Source organism: Malaclemys terrapin, chromosome 1 (assembly GCF_027887155.1).
Source record: "Malaclemys terrapin pileata isolate rMalTer1 chromosome 1, rMalTer1.hap1, whole genome shotgun sequence".
NCBI classification, from domain to species: domain Eukaryota; kingdom Metazoa; phylum Chordata; order Testudines; family Emydidae; genus Malaclemys; species Malaclemys terrapin.
In genome coordinates, this window is record NC_071505.1 from 163285513 (window position 1) to 163304037 (window position 18525).

Here is an 18525-nt window from a genome sequence, read left to right on the forward strand (position 1 = left end):
GGAGTGGAAGGGGTCCTGGGAACTGACAGGCAGCAAGTGAATGAGGGATAAGAGGGGCTCTTTTACTTGGGGAATGTATGTGGGATCTTTGTTCTTTTAAAAAGCAGAGGCAAGTGTGACTAGGACAAGGGTTTTTCTCAGGTGTGCTTAGGGATCTAAGTAGCATTATGGGTTGGGGTGGGAGGCAGTTTTGATCCACCTTTAGCGATTATTTTTGAAGGAGGGTGACTAACATCTCTGCTCCTATGAGCCTCTGTAAATTACAGGTATGATTGATTTTCTCTTGCAGCTGAAGTTTGCCTTTCCTCTCCTTATCCTAGGGCTTGGAGCCCAAGGCGACTTTTATTTTGCACTCTGTTTGCTCTTTCTCACACATCCCATTTGTGAGATGTTTTCCCATCTCTTCAGAGAAGGATGTTGCAAACAGCATTAAAACAGAGCAACCTACATTAAAGCCGGTGCTGCATTTTTAAATAATTTTGGGTATTTTTTCTTCTAGTTTGGTTCCCAGTTTTGCACTTCCCAGCACCCCTGACTCTGACCACTTGATCACTTCTTGATCTGTGTTACCTTTGTCCTTTCGGAGTGGGGGAGGTGCACTAGGACCCAGCGAGCTGCCCCTGAAGCAGCCTGCAGAAAGGCAGCTCAGCAGACTCCTCCTTATCTCCAGTGTCAAACTTGACATCAGCCTGCAAGCGGAGCATGGTAACTTCTCCTGCAATCAGCGCTCTCACATCAGTGGCATGCTGCATGAAGATATGCTGCTCTCCCTGCCCTCTGCACCAGCAACATGGATTGTCACATCTCCATCCTCCTCCTTCTCATCTGCTCTGCCCTCAGCTGCTTTGGGGAACTGATTCTCCATCCTACCAACGAAGGTAAGTAAGCCGGGCACAGATAGAGATCCCAGCAGTGGCTACACGTTCCCCTTTTCTTAACGTTTGGATCCTGTTTGAAACCGGGTCCGCATCATTTTTTTTTAAGGTGGTCCAGCGTGATAACTGTTTGTTCAGCGGGTGGACTGAGATTTTCTTTGATTGAACAAATGAGTGGTAAAAGAAAATCCTGCAAAATCAGATGGTGGCAGCTGGAACAATTATAACCTTCAATTGCAATGCAAATGGACAGCAGTGTGCACAATGCTGTGTGTTAATTTATACAAAGAGGGGTGTTTGCTTTCTTCGCAGTTGTCGTCTTATAGCAAAGTTTAAAAAAGAAAACGTAGCTCTGTTCGTGTGGGCAGTTCTCTTGGGGGGGGGGGGGGCATGACATGTTGGGGTGGTGACCGTGACCCATGGCACAAGTAAAGGGAGCTTGGTCGTTAGATGGAAGAGAGAGGGAGAGTGTATCTGTGTGTTTCTGTAGTGGCCGGATTTCACAGACTAGGTGGAAGTTGTTTATTACATCTCACAAGGTGATGGGCTGCTCCGTGGTACAGACTATAATGAGCATAGGTGACGCTAACGGGAACTATGATAGTAATGCCCAGTGTGCTTGTTTGCATATAGTTATGTGTATGAAAAGTATATATTCTGTGTTGGACAGCCCAAAAGATAAAGGAGGGAAGAAAAGACTGAGAAAAGGAAAGAGAAGTGTAGAGAATTTTGGATTTTCTTCCACTGAGGTTATATTTTAAATGCCTTCCCAGCTACACAATTACCAAATTGATCTTACTGTTTATTCACAATTAATGCAAGGAATATAACTCATTTATTAATTAGTAATTATGATTAGTTGCCTAATCTCTTTGTATCTAATTTACCTAATTTCTCAGTATCTTAAAAAAATTAACTTATAGCATCTGTCCTTTTTAATGAATTATTTCCTTACTGGTAACTAAACCACAAACCCTGTTTATATGCATAATGATAGTAATATAATGAGTCATGTTTTATTTCATTTCAGAAACTTTTAATGTAATAAAAAAGCAGCCAATGGGACTACTCCTTTTAGATAACTTACTTTTATTGCTGTAACAATTTAATTTCAGTCTTTAACTCAAGAGTCACCTTTTAAAAAAAAAAAAAAATCCGCAAACAAGGCATTGGCATATCGTTTTTGTTAGCTTTCGCGAAGTTAACGTGAAATTCAATGTGATTAAAATACACACATTTCAGCAAAATAATTATACCCATTGGACATTCAGTCTTGAAAGCTAATTTAAAATCTAAGATGAAAAATAAAAGGCTATCCATTCCCCATGGATAAATAGAGGTGGTGCTCCTGCTCACAAGACACTGGACACAGCCTCTAGGATCAGTGTTTTCCAGAGCAACTTTTATGTATAAAATCCAGAGGTCAAAAGGTGATGAAGAACTTCTAGCAGCAAACAATTGTACAGAACCTACACCTGCTTTATATATAACATTTGCACAGAGAAGAAAATATACACGCTATTAAGATCATTATTTTTGGTGCCCAAGTAACGCTGATGAACTGAGTGATGTCCTAACTGCTTTTGGGGTAAGGCAGTTATTGTGTAAAATGATTTTTTTCCCCCTGTAAAATGGAAAAAACAATTAAGGAATGATTAAAACTTTTCAAATCCAAGTAATTCTTACATCGGCTCTTTTTATTGCTGGGAAGAGTCAATTATTTAATGTTATCATAAAACCTATAGAGCAGCTGTTATATATTGTCTGTATAAATATTTTTTGTATGGAGAATGCTTCGGAGGTTATTTAATAGAACATACTTTCAAAGTGTTGTGCATAGCTAAGCCTTTCTCCAGCAACACGCTATTTTATAAATAGAGTCGCCCATCGCAAATGATTTTGGCTAATAAAAACAAGCATGTTAGCAGGGGTTGCGTTCTCTGTGTGTTTTTATTACAAAAGCTTCTTCACAAAGTATTTAGTTCTGTTAGGCAGTAAGCAGAGTAGCTCCGCTTCCATGACACTTGCAGGCAGACACATAATGTAAACTAAGATAATAATTAAGGCAAAAAGACTTTTGAGAACTGAACTTTGCTAAAATATCACTAAGTTTTCTTTTGTTGAAAATTGCTGGCTTTGAGATTTAATTTAATAAATTAAGGAAAGTGCGGGGGGAAAAAAACTCCTATGCAATATGAAATGAGTACTAGGCGTAGCTGTCCAAAGAAGCTTCTAATAAGACAATGATGTACATTATACCTCATCCAGTTTGACGTTAGTTTTTTTCTTTATCATTACTTTAAAAATCTTGTGTAAGATACAGTATGAAATAGATGTAATGTTTTCTGCACAGCCAACAGAAGCGACAACAAAAAGGGACAGCAGTGTTAAGTATTTAATCTTCCAGATTGAGTATTATTTTTATATTCCTTCCCCAAAATGAAAACTAGGTGTTTCTTCTAAAAATAAAACTAAGATTGAACAATTTAATATTTGTGGTAACTTTAGGAAGGCTTGAAATAGGTTTTTGATTTCTTTATAATATATTTAGGCGGATACAGTGAATTTAAGAACTTGAGTTTTTATAATTTGCTAACATCAGTCTCACACACGCATTTGACAATCCATTGTTAATATGCAGTTTAAAAATCTAAGTTCAAAAAGGTTTTGCTTTTTTTCTTGAAATCTTCTACTGACGACCTTTCTTCTTTCCCACCCCTTTGCTCTAAATTTCCGTGGTCAGCGCACCCCACGCCCCAAATAAAAAGGAAGTTAAGGGGAAATGTATGTTTATATAATTTTGTGGTAACTATTTAGAAAAGTTTTCTTTTTCCAACTGTGAGAATGAACAAACTATAGTAATTTTAACTGAGAATTTGGTCAAGGGGTGTGTCTGGGTAGACCAGTCTCCATACGTGGATAAATAGAACATATGTGAGTTGTATAAAACTTACTATGGATTAACCAATTAATTTTTCATCGTTGAGTCTTTTTAAAAAGGATGAAATGCAATCAAAATTGCTTTACAATACATGTAACTGCTACTGTACATTAGGCATATTGAGGGTGGTTTGTGGGCTACCACCAAAACTATACCAGATTTATTTTATCTGGAAGAATTGTGCAGATTTTTGTGAAAACATTTTTAGTGCTAAAACATTGTGTAAAATATGGTCATTACAGCCAATATAAACGCTGCAAGAGCAGAAAAAATAGTAGTAGTAATAGCTATATGTTGGTCTACTTCCTTTTTAGTTATTTAATCCAGTTTGGGGGCTTTTGTGTAGGAGAGATGGAACATATACTTTGCACCATCACCAAAAGTTTTATTTAAAAGAAACTATTCTTTTATGGAAACAGGTAATTTTTGTTAAACTTATTTCTTAAGAAATCTGCCACATACTGGGCCTTTTTTTTTTTTTTTAAACCACATATTTCTTACCTCTTAAACTATCACAGTAGTCCCGAAAGAGGCTTTATCAATGTACAGTAGTGAAGTGTGAACCATTTTTTGAGTAATAGAAAAATGTCAGGCAGAATTAACATCTGAATGAGTGGATCGTTCCCCATTTCAGGGTTGACCTCTATTTTCAACATACAAGCAGAAAAACCTTAGGTTGAGAATGTGCCGTGTGCTTAAGTTGCATAGAAATCACAGACACTATTATTTCAATTGGATCTAGTATTTTTTACTTTTGGAGGATTACACTTTTTCACTTAGAGGGATGCAGTTTCTTTCAAAACAGTTTATATAGTATCCAGAAATTGAATGAGTTATACAATTCCGTAATTTAATAGCTTTTTCTGATCCTTTTCAGTAACTATGCTATTTGCCTGAGGGTACCAGCAACCTTAATTTCACTGTTTTATAACCCACAACAGTTAACACTTGACCTGGGTCATTAACAGGATTATCAGCAAATTTGTTTAAGCTTTTACTGACAACCTGAATTGCTTCAATAATATTTTGACTGTGCAGACAGGAAACTTCATGTAACCTCTCAATCTAGCATGAAATTAATTTCTTATGAAAATGACTCCAAAAAGAGGACCAATATTGTAAATTTGTTTACAGTACTGAGTTACAAATAGTCTCCATTTTGGTAAATAGTAAACAACTTGTAATCAGTCCCTCTTTCCAGTGTATATGAGGTTTCCATGATGAGGTTTCATGTTTTTCCTCATTCATTACCATCTCGGAACTTTGCATAACTCAGCAATTAAATTACATAGCTTTATTGGTGTGAATATTTACTGTTTACAAAGAGTTATTAATATTAATGTGTTTTCTAACAATGTCAGCTGTTGCATTTTTTAAAATACCAGTGTTGTGTGTGCAGTGGCACGTACAACTGACTTTGCACATACGTTTGTATGTTTTGTTTTAGTGACATTAGGAAATATTGGAAGTGCTGGAAATTTTTCTACAGCTATGAAAAGGAATTGTATGGAGAAAACTCCTTTTAACAAGCATTATCTTTCTCTGTCAGCTGTTATTAGATCATGACCAGTTTTGATGTATCATGGCATAATTCCTGAAGCAGTTAAAGTTCAGCGTCTGTTAATTTTGTGAGTTTAATTGAAAAAGTGTAATTATAAAGGCGCAAATTTTAACAAAAATAAAGTTGGAATTTGAAAGGATTTAAAGTGGTGAGGTTGAAAGGGCTATTTTTTTATACAGCTGTATCGTATTCAAAGCTGCTGTGTTTTAATCCTTAGCTGTATAACCAGACAAGTTATGAGCATGCTTTAAAATTCATACCATGGTGTTTGTAAAATGCAGTATTACAGGGGGGAAAAGTTCAGTGGATTCTTTATTTTGCATGCCTGGGTTTACTGAGAGGTTTTAATACTTTGAATAATTTGTTTCCTTTTCTGTTTGTCACTTTGAATCTTTCCTGACTTAGCACATTACAATGAAAATAGTGTTAAAAGGAAAACTTAAGATGCTTCTCAAAAAAATTACTTAAAATGTTTGAAAATATCAAACCATGTCCAAATGTAAGGTCTTTCTCACAATTTATTTATATACATTTTTTCCAACAGAGAGAACCTCCTCCCAAAACTTAAAAAAAAAAAAAAAAAAAAAAATAACCAAACAGGTAGAAGATTGTTTTAAAATTTTTCAGTGTATTAAAAAAGCATATGCAGCTACAAGCTTTAGATCATCAGTTATCTGTAAACCTTAAACATGTAAATAACAGGTAAAACCTTTGGAACTTCTTGATGTTTCATGAATAAATGCAATTTATTTGCATGTACATTTGGCAGGAATATTGGCATTTGTTTCAAAAAATTATCATCCTTGGAATAATGCTGAATTCAGCAAATTTGCTGTCAGTAGGCTTGCTTTTGATTTTGTTTTAAAATATACAGCTTTTCTTCCAGGAAAGAATGTAACTACTCTTATTCTTGTAATCCCCATTTGATGAAAGGTTTAGAAATACAGATGCAGGTGTTGGTTTTAGTTTTTAGAGATCTGGATTTTATCACCAGTGAGGGTCACTACAGAGCTGTTACCAAATGCGAGAGTACAATCTGAAGACTTTTAAACAGAGGCTGGTCTAGTTCCATTATGCATCTGTTAGGTTATTCATCTAGTTATAACAGTGTCCTAGGCTGCCATTTGATTTCTTTAAGAAATTATCTGGAGGAGCAGTGACATCCCTCAAAATTCCTAAAGTTCAAAGTTGTGCTCTACAGAACCAGAATTGTGACATTTATTAAAAAGTCAGACAGGCACCTAAACTACTGAATTAACCAGGCAAGGAGGAGGTGGTATGCATGTTACGAAAAATGCATGGGCAAAGAACAAGTATCTTATTAGTTCTTCACCTTGTGAGACACAATTCCATCTGACAGAATTTGGTTGCTCCGCTGGGCATTGATGTGGGGATTCTCCATTGGGAAAGTCAATATCAATTTTTACTCTTTACCAGAGCTCTGTTTGTTATTAAAAGAGGCTTAGCTGCTGGAAAGCATTTACAAGAAGGAAAGGGTAGCAATAGTAGAGAGAAAATAAAGAAAAAATATGTAGGAAAGCGTGTTCTGCTATCACATTTCTTAACTACAATCTTATGAGATCTGTAATAGTAAAGTCCAAAATAAATAAATAAATAGCACTCAGCAAGTAGCACTCATGTGTTATGATCTAATGATAGCTGATGTAGAGTAAGGTAATGTTTGTTAAAAAGAGTTTTCCCTGTTCAGTTCCTTTCTATTGCTATAGAAAAGTTTCCAGCATTTTCATAATTTCTTTACTTACCAGCAAAATCAAGTTAAAAGTTATCAGTTTGACTAAAAATCCATTAAAGTGCTACAGCCATTTTTATTTCCAGAAACTTTAAATAAATGTAAAAAATAAAAGCTACTGTTGTCAACTGCAGGTGTATCCTAAATCAAAAACAAAACTTGTTATAAACTGCTTTATAAATCTACTTTTAAGACTAATTCAAAGGGCACAATCTGATTTTACGCTGGTATAATTAAGGAGCTGCTTCACTGAAATTTATGGGACAGGATTTTCAAAAGCACCTAAATGACATATGAGGTTTCAATGGGACTGGTGTGCCTAAGTCTGTTTGGTGTTCTTGAAAATCCCAGCCCAAGAAATTCTTTTACTAGTGTGAAACCAATGTGAAATCAGAATTGGGACCCACAGATTTCAGATTGCTTGTGAAACTCAGTAATGAATGGTGTGACTAAAAGAAATAAAGAACTAGAAATAAAGATAATCCTGTCTCAAAGAAAATGTTGGGAGAGAGACAAAAGAATTAAGCCCCAGCCTGAGAGACTGTCAGCTGGAATGAATGAAACCACACCAAATAAAGTCTTAAACTTGCAGAGATGTTATTAAACGAGACAAACTGTAAGTAGAAACTTTACTGCCAGCCTCCCTTTTTTCTTGAACTACTGTATCCTGCTGTTTCAGGCAAAGTATGGAGGGAAAATCCTATTAATCTGCTGGAAAAATATTGATGAAAGAATAATAGCAGACAAAATGAACAGTAGTAGAAACTTACTAGCAATTAAGAAAACAATGGGATGAATGTTACGGAATAAGGTCCAGTCAGGGCAGTTGAATGTAATATGTTATGGGAACAGTGAAAGCATTTTTTCTTTTTTGTCCAGCCTGTTTCCCACACCACATTTATATCCACCTCTTGATGGCAAGGACAAAAAGGTTACCTCAGTCCGCATGTTAAAATATTAATGAAAAGTCTGCTAGAAAGCTGGTCTCTAATGCCTCCCTGATTTTTAAGTACGTAATTGAAAAGTTTGTTTTGAATTTATTCGCTTAAGGAAAGAGAATGTTTTACAGCAAATGTCTAAGGAAGAGAATAACTATCTGAATTGGAAATTTTAAAACCACAAAATCTCCTTCACGACACAACTTTCAGGCTTCCCACAAACTTTGCCCAATAGTAAATAATGAAGAGTGAAGTTGTTTTTGTGGCGGAAGTTTGAGCTGAAACCCAATAAATACATAACCCCTATAGCCTTCTCTCATTCGCTGCATTGTTATATTTCTTAATTCAGTGCTGACAGTGTGCTTGATTCTGAATTAAGGCATAAATAAAACAGTTTCCCTGTCCCTAAAATGTTCAGGTGTTGTTTACATTAGCAAGCTTCATGGCTGTGATTCTTCAGCAATACAGCTCCACAGGTGCCAGTATCTGTAGAAGCTGCAGTGTAGATGGGGTTCAGGCATTTGTACCACCCTATTTAACACTTAAATGACAGGATGGTAAAAACATACAATCCCTGTGTATACTGTAGTTGCCACAGATGTCATCATCCCTCAAGGGGCACTACTGGAGAATTTACAGCTACAAAGTTTTAGGGTATATAAGGTCTCAGAGTGTAAGGATCCAATCCTACAAACATTACTCCAAAGTCCAGTTAAAGAATAGGTGAAAGGAAGTGAGCATCTGTCCCAATGAAGGTGAGGGCTGAAGTACCCAGGGGAAGTAAGAGGTAGACAGCTGTGGAAAGAAGGCGTTCACTCTGAGGCCAGAACATGATTGAGGGAATCTAAATCTCGTCAGTCTCCTCTTCTTCTCCATCACCCCTCAATCGCTCCTTCTCCCCATAATTTCTCCCATCCCTATTTATTCTTTACCTCCCTCTCCACCCCCTACCATGATCAGGTGAGCAAGGTAAGGAATATTCTCTTTCCTCTTCTACCTTGGGTAGGAAAATGTGATTTTTTTTGTACCTCCTACCTGTTCCCTTCCACCCACACACTTCTAATCAGAAGGGAGAACCTTTGGTCCTTGGTTTCCCAGAGGAGGCCATGGCGGAGTGCACTCAATCAGCAGTACGCTTAACAGTATCAGCCTCGCACTCCAGAGTGGAGAAAGGAGTGGCAGAGAGTGGGGTTTATGCACAAAGAATATGCTCAGCTGAAGAAGGGTGGGGATGTTCGATAAGGAAATACTGGGAGCTTACCATGTGTGGGGGAGGCTAATGGTCGGCGGTTAGAAAGCAGGAGGTTAAGGTCTGTGGGTGGGTGGGTAAGAATGCAACAGCCATGTTAGCATTTACCTTTTCTTTACTATAAATATTTATATTTCTCACATGTGGAAGGAGCAAGAGAATGTTAGCAAGGTTTGGGTTGGAACAGCATCAAATTAAGTCGGGGCAGTTCCATTTTTCATGTGGATAGCGCAGCACACATGTTCTGCATTAATTACCTCCATAAATTCAGTGAACTTAGAAAACAAAGAGAATAGAATATTGGTGACATCAGTGTATTGGAAAATAGAACAGGTTTTAGCATCTTGGTTTCCTCAACATGACACTTATGGAGCTTTCTGATGCTATGAGCATGTTGTTCTCCCAGTTCACACCAAAACATTTAACCATTTGCCCTATGGATATATTCTATACATATGGGTAACTGGGTAAGAGCCAAAACATGTCAGTGCAAGTTGAAAGACTTGATTCATAACAATTTGTAAGAGAAGAAGAGATTCATGAAATTATGGGAGGTGCACTTGTCTGGATGGCCCTCTGAACGTATTGGCTGAGCATAGTTTAATGCATAGATAGATCTTACTAATTCGGTGCTTTTAAAGAAATGGCAAGGATTTTTTCTTGCCTAAGCTAACTTTGAAAAGCAACTTCTTCAAAAATCTGAAATAATGCCAGTGTGATTCAACAGTCACTTGCCCTATTAGCTCACAAACATTTGGTTATTTGGGTTCTGGTCCTTGTCTCAAAGACTCTGACTTCATTGGGAGTTGCATGCGTTCAAGACTCTTAGGCTCAGGGCCTTCAATGTGTTTGCAGTGCAGTAATAAGGAAAGTTTCCATGATCTGGGGAGCCATTCTAGGTGTGGATACTATTCATGATGAAATCTGTGCTTCCTATGGCATCTGCTGCTGTCAAGAGTTCTAGAGGCTGAGGCTGTTGTTTCTTTAGTTGCTGACATATTTAACAAATATGGGTAAAGTATTTTGATCTAATGGAAAGGGCCGCATCCTATGAGGTGGTATGCTGTGTGTCCTCAACCGCTATTGAAGTCAGTAGAATTTGAAGGCACACAGCATCTTGGAGATGCTCAGAATCTCTCAGGATGGGGCCTTTTGTGATAATACAGTAGATCCCAGCTTTATCAGACCCACAAAGGGCCCCATTCTACAAAACTCCATCAGTTACATACAAAGTTTCATACAGCTGATATCCATAAGTTATCTCAAGTAGGGAGTGCAGTTTATGACCACAGGAAGAATTTTAGGGCTTGATTGTGCAAGGTGCTGAGGCCCTTTTGGAAAGTGTTCAGGTCCTATTGAAGTCAGTTGTGTGGCATTTGGCACTTCATAATGTTTGGTCCTTATAGAAGGGTAAACTTGCCTTTTCCTAATTTCACACCTTCCCTAGTTCTGTGGACCTGATTCTGAATTCACCCTGGATTATATCAGTGTAATTCCACTAAAGTCAGCAGAGTTACTCCTGATTTAACACGGAGTAACAGTAGAATCAGTCCCTAAGTGTTTGGAACTTGAACTTGAATTCAGGTATTAAGGGATTTGGAAACAGCGAAAAAAGGGCAAGGGAGAAAATTTGAATGACAAAGCGAATACAGACATATTGTGCCCATTTGGGTTTGGAGTACTCATGTCTACTTTTTTTATTTTTATTTTTACTTTTTAAAGTACTGCTCTTGAGAAGGGAGGAAGGATAGGTTTAATTGACAGGAAATCTTTGTGAATTAGAATGAATTTTTTTACACAAAAGTAAGTTGAAGGTTTGCATTGCGGTGTGGGCCTCATTAGGCTCATCCATTCTTAATTTTTATATTCCTGGCATAATGAAAAGAACTGGCAGAATAACAACTCGACAGGAAATAGGAGGCTAATAAAACGGAAACTTTATTAGACCCATTTGATAAACGTTCTATTCCAGCACACCAGTGATGTGTTTTTATACAGTTGGAGAGTGAGTTACACACAGTTCTAGCAGCACTGTACGACTCTTGTGTAAAAGTTTCAGATTGGGAAAAATAAATGTACGTTTCTGGTGGTGATCTACATACAAATATTTTCTAGGCAAATTGTCAAAATAACACAGACAGGTGTGAGAAAATCCACCAGGTATCTCTGCCAAAGCAGCTCTCTCCTGACTGGCAACACATTTACTATTTCAGTGTTGATGCTTTCTGAGTAGAGATGCCTAAATGTGCCTTTTCTTTTATTCTGAGAGAAATAGGGCATGGTCTTTCTATGAACCACTGAGTTCAATGGGAATTTGAGGGCATTTGGCACTCTGTAGGATCAGGCTCAAAATAGATTAGTTTGCACATCAAATTAGTTTCCATCTCCATGGCTATCTTTTGAACACCCTCCATACTGAGATGAGGGGGAAAGTATTTTTAGCATGCAGTGAGCTCTCTGTTTTGCAGTAACAGAATTTTAGTAACTTTAATTCTTCTTTCCAAATGTTTTCAACGTTATGATTTAAAAAAAAATACAATAATAATAATATTTTGCTCTTCTGCACCTTTAGTGTGAGGATTTCATAGTGTTTAGCAAGCCTTTGTAGGGGGAGGGGCACAACTGTCCTTTGTTCTATACACATGCAGGGGAGTTAGAAGGATGTAACTTGTCCCTTACTCACTTGTGTAGGTATCACATCTAGTGGGTATCAGAGTTGGAAGCAGAACAGCCCTGCGGGACATCTCCATTGCCTGTGCAAGTGGGTGGAGAGTGAATGGGCAGGAGTGAGGAGTGTACAGAGCCTTTGGCTACCAGCTAGCACTAGTTGAGCCAATGAGGAGAAGGGGTAGTGAGGAAATGTTTGACTGATCTGAGCCAGCAGCAAAATACTTTCTGTATGGAGCAATTTGGGAGTCGGGGGAAATTGTGATTCAGTCACCATTTCCTTCTTAGTCTGGTCCTAGGGCATTGCAGTTTATAATCTAGCTCTTTATTTGTGGGCATTTCTGTAGCGCTCATCACTGTGCTGAGTCCCCTCATTAAGTCCTGTGAGCGAGAATTACAATGAGATTCCTATTTCGGTAGCTTCTCTGATCGACCGTAGGAAGAACTGACTACATGAATCTGGCTCCACAAGGAGTTCGGGAGCATTTTTGCTGAAAAGAATAAAACTCGGGAAAAATAAAATTATCTTGCTCCTGAAGTACAAGGACAGTTGCCAGAAGTTGCAAAATATCAGTGTTGCAAGATTTGACATGTAATAAAAAGTCAATACATGATTTAAACTAATTTAGAGAATTTACCATATAATAAAAATGAATTTCTGTAACACTAATAATTTGAAAGGTAACTTGACACATCTAAATATGGTTGGGCTGTGCTTTTTATTTAAGGTTCATAGCAATAACTTTTAGATTTGGGACATGGTTTATTTGTTGTGTAATGACGATCTTTGCTAGAATGATGGAAGCCTGTACCCTCCAGTTTGTTTTCTCTATCGGTTGCCGCTGCACTCAATTTTATGGCAAATTGTTTTTGTTCCCTGTTTTTGGATGTGGCTTTTTCTTTGCTTGTACAGTTCTGTACTCAGCAGTTTAACCACAGATTGAAAATGGCATTGGCCAAATTTGTAATGCTCTGCACAAAATCCTATTTTGTATTGTTCAATATAAGAGGGGCATAGCAGAAAAACTGCATTTCTCACTACAATTGTCTCTCCCCAAAGGCTATGGCATTGCCTTAATCTGCCAGCAGATTTCCCCCTAAGGCCCACATTTGGAATGAGAACTGTAGAGCACAAAAGACCAAATCTTACAGGCGACTGAGCGGGTGAGCATAAGAAATAGCAAGGTTCTACTGGGGTTTCTAGGGCGCTTACACCAGTGAAGGATAGGTGGAGTGCAGCATGACCAGACACCTGGTATTCTCCCTGTGCCAGGGACTGAGGAGGCAAAGGTGCCAGAGCAACACAGTTGGACCTAGCAGAGTTCTCCTATACCAGGGGAATTCTCTGCTGGGCATTTGCAGCATGAACTTACAGCTCTTTTATGCCACTTGAGCAGCATAAAGGGGCTGTAATATCACTACAGAATCTGGACCATTATGAATATATACTCATGTAAATGAGTGGAGAATCAGGCTACTTCAGAAGTCAGCTACTTAAAAAGGATTTGGGGCAAGCATAATTTAGAACCAAATGTTGTTTCTGAACACGGTTACTTGAACAGGGACATAGCATTGGTTAGAACTGTTTATACCAGAATTCCTACTCTGCAAACTGCTTTCTGTACATAACCAGAAATTCCATAGAAACCCTTTACCTTATTTTTGACCATCATGATGGTTCGTCCCAGATGTCTGTACACAATGGGGCATGTCTTCACCCTGGCCACAACCCAGCTTGTCTCTTTACAGTTGCCGTTTCCACCCAGAAAACAAACTTTGGGTCCAAATCTGAGCAACTGCAACTTCAGCTACTTCCCTTCTGCCTGTAATCTGGTAGTTTAGAGGTGCCGACCTTCAGACCTGTGCCCATAGTTGATTAAGTGTATAAAAATTCAGGTGCGGATTGTCTTGGCAACAGGGAGGCTACCATTCTAAAAATGTATGTCAGTATGTGAACAGACTCCACTCTGTCCCACCCCAAAACCAAATCCTGGCTAGGTTCCTGCTTCAAAGTGCCTTCTTTGCTTCCCAGAGAGTTACAAAGCATATTTTGGTTATGGGCATCCTCGTTTTTTGTGTTGGATAGCCACAATAAGTTTTTTTCCCCTTTGCTAGCATTTTTCTAATAACTAATATTATTCTAAATTAACACGGGGTTGCCTAACCAGAGCAGACAACATTTACGTGTATGCGGTATTTTTTGTAACTGTGTTGGTTCCAGGATATTAGAGACCAGGTGGGTGAAGTAAATCTCTCACCAGCAGAAGTTGGTCCAATAAAAGATATTATTTCACCCGCCTTGACTTTCTAACCTTTACCTGGTGGTGTTTCACTTTAACTTGAAAAAGTTGAAAAATCAGTTCTTTTAGCCCAATCAGTGATCCTTCTGAATGTCTTTCTTACCTGACGTTATTGGGGAATGTTTAGTGACTAACAAAGCTGCTGTTATCAAATCCTTGTACTTTAGATCTTGAAAATTGACTGTTGGCAGGCTCTCTCCTCCAGTTTTTATGAAACACAGGCTATCTCAGGATGATTCTCCTTGGCACAACATTTTGGTTAATTGTTTTGCCTTCAGATACGGAATGTATTTATTTTGTATTCGGTTTACTATAGAAGTTTGAACCTCATATCTTCCTTGAAGTGCTGCCTCTTTCAGATGGAGAATCTGATTCTGATCCCTGGCTAGTTTTACACCCAACTCTTTTGTCCTCTGTGAAATTACTCCTGATTTAGCGTGGTATACATGAGAACAGAAACAAGTCCATATATTTGGAGTTTCTGTTGTCAGTGGGCCTGTATATCAAACCCATCTCAAACCCCTTCATTTTGCTAGTTCCTTGTACCACAATACCTACAAAAACGCAAGCAGACTTGCATTCCATGTGTGTTATGTTCCCGTTCCAAGCTCTGGGAAGAGATGCATTCTGACAATTTAGCACAGCCTGAACTGAGGTAGCTTATTATGGTTTCTCTTAAATTGGGAAGTCAACTACTCTGGAGCCCAAAGCAGCAGGCAAGGAGGCAAGGCTCTTAGGAAAGAACATGTGGTTAATAGACAGCATTGCCGGCACGTTGCCATATGGCATAAATAGCCAGAGTGTACTGTACAGCGAACAAGTCCGTTATGTGAAAGGACTAAAGCTATTGAATTCCCAAAGCTGGGATTGTGATTGTTGCTCATTGTGTAGATCGCTGTGATATTTAAATACTGGCAAGCAACAAGGTTATGAAGTCCCTCTCACAGGTATTTAGCATTGTTTTAAAAACAGTCACGTGTTGTGGACTAGTGCAATGCACTGAGGTATTAGTGAGCTGTTGATTTTTATCTCTGTAGAGAAGAAAAACGGTTTAAAGCAGCGATATCTGGCATTGTATCTGTTCAGCTGGAGTCCACATTACATCTCCCACAGTAACAAACTGAGCAAAGAATTAAATATTGCAATGCTAGTAAGGCTGGAGGTTTGGAGGAATGAACAACAAGTTCTTATGGCAACATTTTAAATAAGACTCCGTCTCTATAATACCAGCTGCCATGGAAATCAAATCTGTTTCTGAGCACTCTGTGATGTCAGTGACAGTTGAGGAAGCTGAACATTGTGCAGGATTGGGCTCAGTGGGCTTAAATCTCAGAGTATTTAAAACATTAATGAAATAAACTTCACAACTCTGAGGTAGATAAATAATCCAACCATTATAGGAGTGTAGAGACAAAGGCTTGGAGAGTTTAAATCAGTTGCCTGAGATCACACAAGGTGAATCAATGGGAGAACTGTAAAGACACCAAGAGATATGATTCTCAGTGCCCTGTCCTAACCATTAGACACTTCACCCCTCCTCCCTTCCCAAAATTAGTAAAACAGGGAGGTTAGTAGCTTGATTTTGGAGATGCCATGCATCCACAGATCCCATTGAAATCAACATCTCTGAAAATCGGGCCATGTGTTCAGTGCACTTGCAACAATTTATGTCACCACTGACTTCACTGGAGTGGTTCCTGGTTATACTAATAGTGTTCTTGGATATAATAATTTCTCATACAGAAAAAAATATTGTCATGTAAATAGCTGCACATCTTAGCTACTTTTTCTCAAACTTTATGCAGTTCACCTGATTTTCATGTTAAAACGCATAAGATCAAATTTAAATATATATTTTTGTTCTTAATTAAGAAGTATTTTAATTGCATATTTAAAAACCTACCAGTCTGCCCTGATATACACCAGCTGAAAATCTGGCTGGATGTTTCTTTATATTACATTTAATGAGTTGGTCAGGTTGATTTTATAAATCAACATGCTGTCTTAGTATATTATGGTATATTTACCACCCATCTAATCAAATCTTTGAAGTGATTTCATTATGTGGGTCAATAGCAGGGGTGGGCAAACTATGGCCCAAGGGCCACATCCGGCCCATGGGACTGTCCTACCTGGCCCCTTAGCTCCTGCCCCGGGAGGCTACGCCCCGGGAGGCTACGCCCCGGTCCCTCCCCTTCTGTTCCCCCTCCCTCGCAGCCTCAGCTCGCTCGCTCTGCCGCCGGCGCAATGCTCTGGGCAGCGGGACTGTGAGTTCCTGTGGCAGTGTAGCTGCAGAGCCTGGCCTGACCCGGTCTCTGTGCTGCATGTTGGTGGCAACGGCGGCGGCAGCATGGCCCGGCTCCTGCCTGGCGGTGCAGCTGTAGCGCTGCTAGCCACCAGTGCTCTGGGCAGGGAGCAGGGTGGGTTGGATAGAGGGCAGGGGAGAAAGGGGCGGGGCTGTGGATAGGGGGCGGGGCGGTCGGGGGGAGCAACAGGAGGTTGAATGGGGGCAGGGGTCCCAGGGGGCAGTCAGGAAGGAGGGGGGGTTAGATGGGGCGGCGGGAGTCTGGGGGCAGTCAGGGGACAGCGAGTGGGGGTGTGTGGATTGGGCAGGGGTCCCAGAGGGGCCGTCAGGGAAAGGGGGGGTTGGATGGGGCAGGAGTCTGGGGGGGGGCAGATAGGAGGTGGGGGCCAGGCCATGACCCCCTCCCCTAACCGGCCTGCCATACAGTTTACGAAACCTGTTGCGGCCCTCAGGCCAAAACGTTTGCCCGCCCCTGGTCAATAGTCTCTACAATCTGACATATTATTTTATTATAATCCAGTAATTCCTTGCAAAAAGATTTAGGCCACAAATATTTAATTCACATTTTTATTTGTCTTTGTCCTTACATTTTACGTTCTAGGAAAAAAATTCCCTCCCTCTAGATTTCTAGCATGATGGATCATGTTGTGACACATGACGTCTAGTTGTATCAATCATTTTCCTCTTCCATGCCTTTGTGCCATGCATTGTGCCTGTTGCAGCCTAATAAGGTCTAGCTGAATTAATTGTTTGCCCTGTATTGAAGTATGTGGAAATGAGATTTGTATGTTTTTGCTCTTCCTATGGGCCTTAGGAAAAATGAGCTGAATATCTTATGACTTTTTTTCCAGTGAGCAAGATATTTATTTTTAAAAAAGTAATACGTGGTGGGGAGGGGAATTGTATATTTCTAGATACAGGTAAAGATGTTCATTCTTTCTGGGAAAAAAATATCTTTGAAGGCTGTTTCTAGGGGGAAAATGTTCTGTCTTCAAATTTGAGTTAGGTTCTTGGTAACCTAAATCTCTGAGAAACAAAATTATCTCTTGTTAAAATTATCTGTGTTCCTATGCAGTGGAAGCCAGACTGAGATTTTCCAACCTCCAATATGAATCCCATTAGACAACTGATGACTCCACAGAGCAAAGGGCAAGATGTTTTACAAGGACAATCAATATCCCCCAGGTTTTTTTTCTTTGATTGTTTTCCACCCGTGCTCTCTTCCTTTTTACCTCCCATTATTTAACAGAGAAGGAGAAATTAGCTGTGTTTATAATGAGTGGGGATAACCTGGTTAGACAAGTGAGGATACATAAGGCTTTCTGATCTCTTTCCATCAGAGATGTAACTTGCAGTAGACTTGTCAGTCTCTGCCCCTCCCAGCACAAAGTGATGGGGGATGTACAAGATTATATAGTACAAAGTTGATCAATAAGCTCTGCACAAAATTATCTACTGTTTCAGAATGACCGGTTCGGAGCATAGCTTTTGCCGCCTTGAATTTATCCGTATATAAATATTTGCAAGTGTTAGTGAATTATGTAGGATGCATGTGAAAGTGGTGTGTCTGGTGCTTCTGTTTTGAGGGATGGAAGAAGTGGAAGCAGGGACAAAAGGAACTGGAAGTTAGATGAAGACCTCTATTGCATTCAGCTTGTGCATTCAACGTGCTGCAGATGATAACCTGGCTGCTACTGCTTAATACGGTGCTTTTCAACACCTCACTCCCCTTTGGAAGAATTCCCGCTTCCCCCCCAGATGGATGCTATTAGCTAATTTGGTTGCTATTTTTAAGTCTAAATTGCAGACTTTCTCCTGCTCTGTAATTTGTTTGTTCATTCTAACTTGGTTAATGCCATGCTAACTTGGGAATAGAGCTATATAAATGAATGGTATGTACACTAATGGTTAGGATGAGGGAAACTTCAAACATGTCATT

At 39.2% G+C, this 18525-nt stretch overlaps 1 protein-coding gene across 3 annotated transcripts in view; it reads left to right on the forward strand.

Annotated features, from left to right (window-relative positions):
* The first annotated feature begins 701 nt into the window (after nt 1-701).
* The window catches only part of EPHA3 (EPH receptor A3), a 300651-nt gene continuing 282827 nt past the window's right edge, over nt 702-18525 (forward strand). For all 3 annotated transcript variants that reach the window (XM_054046029.1, XM_054046033.1, XM_054046037.1), the window contains exon 1: nt 702-878. In XM_054046029.1, the coding sequence (XP_053902004.1) occupies nt 791-878 (88 nt within the window). In that variant the 5' untranslated portion in view covers nt 702-790. The remainder of the gene's footprint in view (nt 879-18525) is intronic.